The sequence below is a fragment of the Gavialis gangeticus genome, unplaced genomic scaffold, assembly GCF_001723915.1.
Source record: "Gavialis gangeticus isolate Ggan-Ray unplaced genomic scaffold, GavGan_comp1, whole genome shotgun sequence".
Taxonomy (NCBI): domain Eukaryota; kingdom Metazoa; phylum Chordata; order Crocodylia; family Gavialidae; genus Gavialis; species Gavialis gangeticus.
The window spans coordinates 18,567,099-18,575,471 of NW_017729033.1; the positions used below are offsets into that span (position 1 = coordinate 18,567,099).

At 45.3% G+C, this 8,373-nt stretch overlaps 1 protein-coding gene across 2 annotated transcripts in view; it reads right to left on the minus strand.

The window, feature by feature from the left end:
• LETM1 (leucine zipper and EF-hand containing transmembrane protein 1) overlaps positions 1–8,373 on the minus strand; it is a 60,940-nt gene that overhangs the window by 17,027 nt on the left and 35,540 nt on the right. For both annotated transcript variants that reach the window (XM_019526109.1, XM_019526108.1), the window contains exons 6-8: positions 3,012–3,215; positions 2,398–2,517; positions 176–307 (exon numbers count right to left, since the gene is read on the minus strand). In XM_019526109.1, coding sequence (XP_019381654.1) covers positions 176–307; positions 2,398–2,517; positions 3,012–3,215 — 456 coding nt within the window. The remainder of the gene's footprint in view (positions 1–175; positions 308–2,397; positions 2,518–3,011; positions 3,216–8,373) is intronic.

An 8,373-nucleotide genomic window follows, 5' to 3' on the forward strand; every position in this document is an offset into this window, starting at 1 on the left:
ACTCGGTGATCTTCCGAGGTCCCTTCCAGCCCTAATGTCTGCGAAATCTATGACAACCTCGGAGCCAATAACAAGCTAAAACATAGCACTGGTATAATTAACGCTTATATGCAGAAGATATATTTTCAGCTGTTTTTCTGAAAAACTGTTATTGGTTACACAAAGCATAACTTACCACACTTTCTGGTAGTGTCTGAAGTGTTGTTTTGAGCTGATCAGCTGGTGAAAGGGTATCCGGAAGGTACATAGCTCTGGATAAAATAAGCAACGATGTAGGGATTTCCTGATTCAGGTGCAGATCTAGCCACTGTAAATTCAAAAGATAAGCAGTAATGCTATATTTATGTCACTGAAAACCCCACAACAAATAGAAGCTTCCTTTTTAATTTACAGATGGAGCATATAATACATATATATGTGCACACAAACAACACAAAAAGCCTGACACACAAACACAACTGAGATCCTTAGCCAAAAGGCACTGTTAATGCAAAGAATCAGTGACACGTATCCCAAGCTGCAGAACATAACCTTGAGAAAAATGCTTTGCCCTAATCCTCTATGCAACTCCCTTAGAAAAGGCCTCTACCCAGCTCTTTTAGAAAAAAGTGATACCATTATATAAGATGCCACTAAGATTAACCTCACAGAGCAGAATTAAATGGTAACTTTCTAGCCCTTTGGGGGGGGGGGGGGGGCAAGGCGCAATTTAAAAATATGTACTTGTTTCAGTCCACATGCATTTTTGGCTCAGTCAGCCTGTTCTTCAGGGTAGTATGAAAAATTAATGTATCATTCAAAACAAATGCTTAACAAGAGCAGTAGGCAAAGGTTAGAGGTGCACTGATACATCAGTCCATATTGTACTGGCACCAATAAAAGCAAAATTGACATTATCAGCAATCAGCTTTTTTTGGCTGATGTGGATGTGGCTGATAATGTCACCAATAAATCCCTCATGTATGTGCAGCCACAGCCTGCACATGGCCAAGAACACAGCCAGCAACTTGGAGAGCAGCATCCAGCTGGTAAGTCTGTCAGGGGGAAGAGAAGGAGCATGGGGGGGGAGGGACAGGGGACAGATCAAGGCCCCATAGTGAGGGAAGTAGTGGGGCTGGGACACGGACAGGTGCTGCCCAGCTAAGACGGGGCTTCGGATGGAGCTGCAGATGGCTTGTCCTGACAGCAGAGGGGAAAGAGCGGAGGTGGCTTCCGCCTCTGTGCACACCCCCAAGAGAGGCATGGGGGCATGTGCGCCCTAGATCTGTGTTTGGGGCGAGGGCAGGCTGCCCACTGTGGGCTCAGGGCCAGAAGCTGTGATGGCCTCTTCCGGGGGGGGGGAGGGGGAGGTGGGAGCTAGGCCAGGTCTGAGCTCAGGGTGGGTGATGGCAGTGCTGGAAGGGGGCTATAGGGAATTTTAGGTTGGGTGCAGCCCCCCCTTGTAATCCCCCCATCTCCCAGCGCCACCCACCCCGAGTAGAGCCCCAGCTCAGCTTCCCTGCCAGGAAGAGGCCACAGCAGGCAGCCCATCCTCGCCCCTCACACAAATCCAGGGGGCACATGCCCCCAGAGTGCATGCATTGGCAGGAGCCGCCCCCCAGATAAGCCACTTGTGGTTCCGTCCCATGGCCTGCCCTGGCTGTACAGCACCTGCCCCACTCCCTCCCTCACCATGGGGGCCTCAATCACCATCTCCACTCCTCCCCCCCCACAAACTTACTGACCAGATGCTGCTCTCCAAGCTGCCAAGCTGCATATTGACTATTGGATCAATATCAGCCAATCTGGCTGGTTAGTAATCAGCCATCAGTATTGGCCAAAAAATAGTTATCAGTGCACCCCTAGCAAAGATTTAAACCCAGCTGAAAGACATTCCCACTTTTCCTAATGGTTCAGAACTAAACAACTGCCATTCAGTACAAAGCAGCACTATGAAACAATATTCACCAACTTTAGGAATAAACCAGGAAATTGAGGCTGTGTAGTAAACTTAATAGGCACTCAAATGTGCAACTACTGATTTTAGAAGCAGCCAAGCTCATAGGCAATGCAGGCCATACAAATATTCTTGTTTCTAAAAAGATTAAGAACACTGCTGAGAAACTTATTCTAGATGTATTTGATGTTTAGTTCAAAGCAGCAAGTGCGTCTGCAAGTGACCATAAAGATTCAAGTCCATTTGTGGCTGGCATCATATAAATGCTCTCCCCTCCCCTCCGCAAAATCCCTACATCAGCTATTTGAGCAAAGAACTAGAGTGGACAAAACAAAGGCTGGAGCAAAAAGCGGCACAGAGGTGAAATGACTAGCTTAAGGTAACAGTGAAAGTCAGTACCAGACCCCAGATCTCCTGACTCCCAGTCTAGCAGCCTCTCTTAGATCATGCAGGTCACATACCTGTTTAAGCTGTTCCCTTAGACGGTCTTCTGTTACACCAAGAGCTCTCATACCTCTTGCTCGACATGCTGCCTGCAGTTCTTTAACAGTCAGGATATCAACTCCTTCCTCAGCTATAAGCTATGCAAGTCAAACAAACAAACATTCATGTGTAGCAAACAAATTAAGGAGTTAACAGAATGCAAGATAGTGTAGTATATGGCCATAATATTTAGATTTTTAAAGGTGACCACTAGAGGCTGCTGTGATAATAGTCTTGGTGCTTGAAACAAGAGTTGGTCAATATCTTGCAGCTTTCAAGAATTACCATAAAGTTCCAAACTGCGCAATCAAATTTTCATAAATATAGTATTTCGGATATGCAATCTGAGAAAGTTTAGAATAAGGATGAAAATAAAAGTCTAAGTGAATGCATTGCATTGTTTTTAATAGGAGGGGCAGCGTTTATTCCCCCAAATTTAAAGTGTACTTTTAAGCCTTGAGACTTCTTGCTGAATTACTGTAATTTTTTATTTTAATCTACAATATAAGTAGATGGCCATAAAGAAAGCACTGGCACATTACAGTGGTGATAGTGCTAAGCATTTTTTCACACCAGGTTTAACATGACTTACTTTGTCATCAGCTTTTATGGTTCTCAACTTCATCGTCAACTGGAAGCGCAGAAAATTATTTGTCCCAATTGACTGAAGTTCCAAGAGTTTACAGAGAGCGACCAGCTGAGGCCTAGTAAGATTGTCCAGCGTTAGCTCATCTTCAAACAGTTTAGAGAACCGTAAGATCTCCTCATTACTAGGTCTTTCACCAGTCTCTCGAATCTTCAGGAGAAACAAAACAATTTTCTCAAAACAAGTTTCATGGTTAGATGTCTATTTTTAACAATATGTAGTTAAGAGCTCCACAGTAAAATATTTCATGGCATTTCTGATGATACACAATGAGATCTGAGTAAGAAGAAAGTCAAAGTTCAAAACATTCTGAATAGTTTTGTCAAGGAAGAGTTTTGTCTTTCCTAACAAATACTAGGCTTCCAGCAAAAGAAGCCTATATTTTGCAATGGGAGTGGGCTGGTGTTAATATGGCAGAAGCAACACTGGATTAAGTCTTTACTTGTTTCAGTGTAACCTGCGAACCTCAATGGTGACCTAAATCAGATCTTGCAAGCTAGGCAGTATCATGTTGACCTTAAGCAAGAGTACTCAAAGAAAACACATATTTTGCAAGAAGGAGCAATGAAAACTGTTCTTTTATTATTGACTAAATACAAATCAAAGAGAAAATTAATGATCACTACAGTGCTCAAGACAATAAAATCAAAGTAAAAAATTGTAACAGTTAGGATGCTTTGCATTTTTACAACCAATATGTTGTCATCCTTGGGGCCCTCATCAAATGCTAAATTTGGTTGATTACCTTTCCCTGGGGTGGGCAAAATACAGCCCGTGGGCCAGATCCAGCCCACCAAGGGATTTTATCCGGCTTGTGGCGGGTTCCAGGGCTTTGCCCAGCCCAGGCACAACCCACCACGCCACGATCCCAGCCCTAGTCCCTTCTTGTCCTGTTCCCAGACACTGCTCCCCCCTGCCTGTAGCCATATGTCATCCACCCAGCTAAATGCACCCTGCCCACGGGAGTCCCAGGCAGTCTCCATGGAGACCCCACCCACCCGCTCCATCCAGCGCCCCCTGTGGTGGGTGCAGGGTGGGCAGGCCTAGGGCCTAATAGCCCTCTGCAACAGCACACCCAAATTCCTGAAGTGGCCCTCCAGCCAAGATAACCGCCCACCCCTAACCTACCCAAAATCTCCACACAGTTGCCACTGAATGTGGTATTATAGTTCACTTCCTGTGCTTTTCCATTTTATAACAGATGCAATATGCTATAATATATACAGTTGCTACTTTGTGTACATACTGTTGCCACACTCAAACGCACATGTGGCTACACTTAAATTGAAATAATTCCCATGCATGAAGAGGAGCTTAGGAAAACACTTGGAATCCTTTTGAATTAAAAGACGCTATGAGATTATAAAAAGATTAACTTCATATTTAAAACATCCAGCTGGCAGTCCCCAATAAATCAGTTCAGATGCTGACGTCTGAAAAAGTTATTCAGGGAACACTTTAGGCTGTAGTAGAAGTTTAGTATAAACTGCATTTTTTTATTTAAAAAAGGCAGCGTTTCACTCACTACTTGTTATACAACTTAGTTCATCGGAACTGAGAAGTTAATGGTACAGCTTTACTTAAAGACTCAATCCCAGTCACCCAATCACAATCCATCATCACGTCTAAAAAAGAGTTACCTAATAGTTTGTACATCTGAAATGGATTTTCCAACACTTATTTCTTTAATCGTTAAGGGACACTTGAAGTTGGCAGACTTGACATTAACTACATAAACTTGACTTAGAGTTGTGGCTCTATGCTTTGCCAATTCCATTATTTGGGCCAATATCTCACGCATCCCAGACCCATAAATAAAACTGGCACTATTGTATTTTGTTGCAGAGACAGTCAGTTGCAAATCTGGAATTTTATACACCCTGCTGCCACTTGAGACCAAGGGTTTTCTCCTTCCCCAATCATACAATCATTTATTTAAAAAAAAAACACCACACACAAATTTGGGAGGTAAGATTAAAGAAAACCACTCTACACAATGGGACTTAGTGCTCAGTTTAGAAGATCCCATTAAGCATCTCTGTGATGCTTAGCTTCAGTTCTCAAACTGTGGATTTGTGTCTCCAGAGATAACATCCTTGCTAACAGCAGTATATGGAGATGAACCATAACAGACCTGATCCATCAGTCCTATTGTCCTACCACTCATCAGTCCTATTGTGTCTCTGCAAATTTGTATACACACAGTCAAGCCATTACCTTTCTCTAAAAGTGCAAAGTTTCAAAAAGTTAAATGAATAAAGGATGTCAAACAACAATGCACTTTTTGTAGAAAACAACAAATCGTTTTATATTATGTTTAAAGGAAATCCGCCCTGCTAAACAGTGATTTGAATCATGATTTACATCAAATCCACCCTGCAAACAAAGTTGTCAGCAGCCCCTCAATACAAGTCCTCCAGTAAACAGTAAACATTGGCAAATCCATAGTTGTAAGCACACACCCACACACAGAAAGTGATAGCAAAGGCAGGATTTGTCTTGCCCATTCATGATGGTTAAATGGGTGCCTTATCCTGCTGAATATGCAAGTCTACTTAATCAATTTCTACAGAAGTCAACCAACTCTGATGGCTTCAAAATTAGCTATTCAAATGTAAAGTAATATTTCCTCTTCCCCCTCCCCACAGTGTGTAGATAGAAAGCTCAGGTACTCTGTTTCTTATTCTTTTAACAGCCAAGAGGCAGCAAATTTAATTTAAACACGGTAGTTTCACAGCTGCTTTTCAGACCAGCAGAGACTACAATGAAATCCCAAAGTCACCCATTTCTCTCTGCTTAAGAAAATTATGGCCAGCAAGAAAAGATGCTGGAATTATTTGGAAACTGGAATTATTCAGAGAGAATAGACTTTCCCTGCTCCCTTTCTTCCTTCCTACCACCCATCCCAGCCTATAACAGTTCCTCTTTCCCTCTACCACAGCTTTCTATCAGGCTCCTCTGTGTAGCAGATAGGAGGCTCACAGCTGAAGTCAAAGGAAAGAAAGCACTCCATCTCCCTCCTGCAGCTACAGGAACTACAAGTTAAAATGTGCATTTACTTCCCAGAGGCTACAAAACATGGAGTGTGCCTTCATTTTCTAGCATGCATACAATGAATAAATACCTCTAGCCCCTAGTGTTACAAGGATTAGCTTGAAGGTGTAAATGACTGTGTAAAATGCTAACATGTGGTAGTGGTTAGACTGATAACTGGTGATGTCACTATTCAAGATACTTACCTGGGTCCATTAACGTAATATGCGAGCAGTTTCCAAAACTGTAGTGCATTTAGCCTCGTAAAACCCCTGAGAGGTGGAAAGCAAAATTTTTCCATGGGGAACTGAGCCAGAGAGAGGCTTAGGCACATACACCCAAAAGGAACTTGAACATCTACTCCCCACGGTATAATCCACAGCTCCGAGGTGGATGTTTACACTCCCTACACAAAGCAGAGGATATCTGCAGTATTGCCAACCGCACCCTATCAAAAATCATGAGACAAAGCCTTAAAAAAAAAAAAAAAATCAAAAGATTTGAAATCTAAATCATGAGATGCCATTTTTAAAATGGGGGGGCTGTGGGTGTGTGTAGGGGGAGCAGAGTTCCCACATGCCCTGTTAGGATGTGGGGCAATGTGGGTCAGGAATGAGGGGCACCCACAAGCCTGGGGGGGTGGAGGGGGCTACAGCTTGGGAGCAAGGGGCAGGCACAGAGACAGGTGACAACAGAGCCGCAGGTGGCTCATCTAGGGGTGTGGTGGAGGGGTGTGTGGCTCCCTGCTGTTGCATGTACCCATGGGGGAGGTATGAGGGCCATGTGCCCCCCAGATTTGTGCCCAAGGTGGAGGCAGGCTGCCTGCTGTGGGCTGGGGCTCTGCTGTGACGCTGCCAGGTGGGCAGGGGACACGCAGCGCAGCCAGTGCACAGCTTCTAAGGCAAAGCCAGGAGAGCACACAGCCCCAGCCCGCAGCCCACCTCCACTCTGGGCACAAATACGGGAGGCACGCCCCCCCGTGGCTTCCCCCAGGGGTGCATGCAGTGGCAGGGAGCCACCCACCCCTCCGGATGAGCAGCATGATCCGCCCCAGGACCCCATTCATTCCAGCCCCACTCCCTCCCTTACTGCGGGGGCCTTGATCTGCAACTTCCTACCCATTCCCTCTGCCCCCACCCCTTCCCCTCCACAGATTTGCTAGCATGGAGCTCTCCACATGCACCAGAAGAAAATATCCCAAGATTTGATCTCTCTATCCAGAGATCATGAGTTAAGGTTAATTTGACTTAGAAATCAGAAGTCTCACGGTTGTTTTGCAGGAGTTGGCACGACTGTACCCGGTGCCTCAGAATGGAAATCCTAGAAGCCAGTATATCAAGCAGGATGTTGCCATGCTAAGTAACAGGAAACTGAGCATAGGCGCAGATCTGAAGCTCACTCCCTCTCCAGGATTAGACACTTCACTTGGGGATTCTCAACCCACAATGTGGATAATCCATTATAGACTCCAAGATGAATATGGGCTGCCAATGTGGGGACGCAGTCAGGAAGGCTAGCTGCAACATGTCATGCATCCACAGCTGCATCACGAGCAGGTCCAAGGAGGTGATCCTCCCCCTCTATATGACATTGGTCAGGTCACAGTTGGAGTAGTACTTCACAGTCAGGGCGGCTAGGATCTGGAACCAATTTCGCTCCTACCCTGGGGGGTCTTCAAAAGGAGACTAGACAGCCACCTTGCCGGGGTTGTTTGACCCCAGTACTCTTTCCTGCCCATGGCAGGGGGTTGGACTTGATGTTCCACCCAGGTCCCTTCCGACCCTACCAACCATGAAACTATGTTCTCCTCAAAATGGGTGCCTAAGCTTTCTCTCAAAACACAGCTGGAGCCAGCAGGGCAGATAATGAGCAATTCCCCCCTTTCTCCTATATCTCATTGTCAGTGATCGCTCAGGCTGCAGGAAACTCAGTTTATAATTCCTTTCTTCATCTCAAGGGGTCCCAACCCACATCTTCCACTCACAAGAGTGCCCTAACCACCAGGCAATAGGTCACTCTAGAGCCAGGGGACTCACAACCCTCCTGCCAAAGCTGTGTGTAGAATATAAAAGATTTACTGGGACAGAGAGAAGCACCAAGACAGAGCATAAATCTTCAGGCACATGGGTTCTCATCTGGCAGGAAGTGGCCTGGGTTCCCCTGGTGCTGGGAAGGGCTTTCATGTTTCATAGTTTCATAGTTTCTAGGGTCAGAAGGGACCTGAGCAGATCATCTAGTCCGACCCCCTGCCATGGCAGGAAGAGCACTGGGGTCA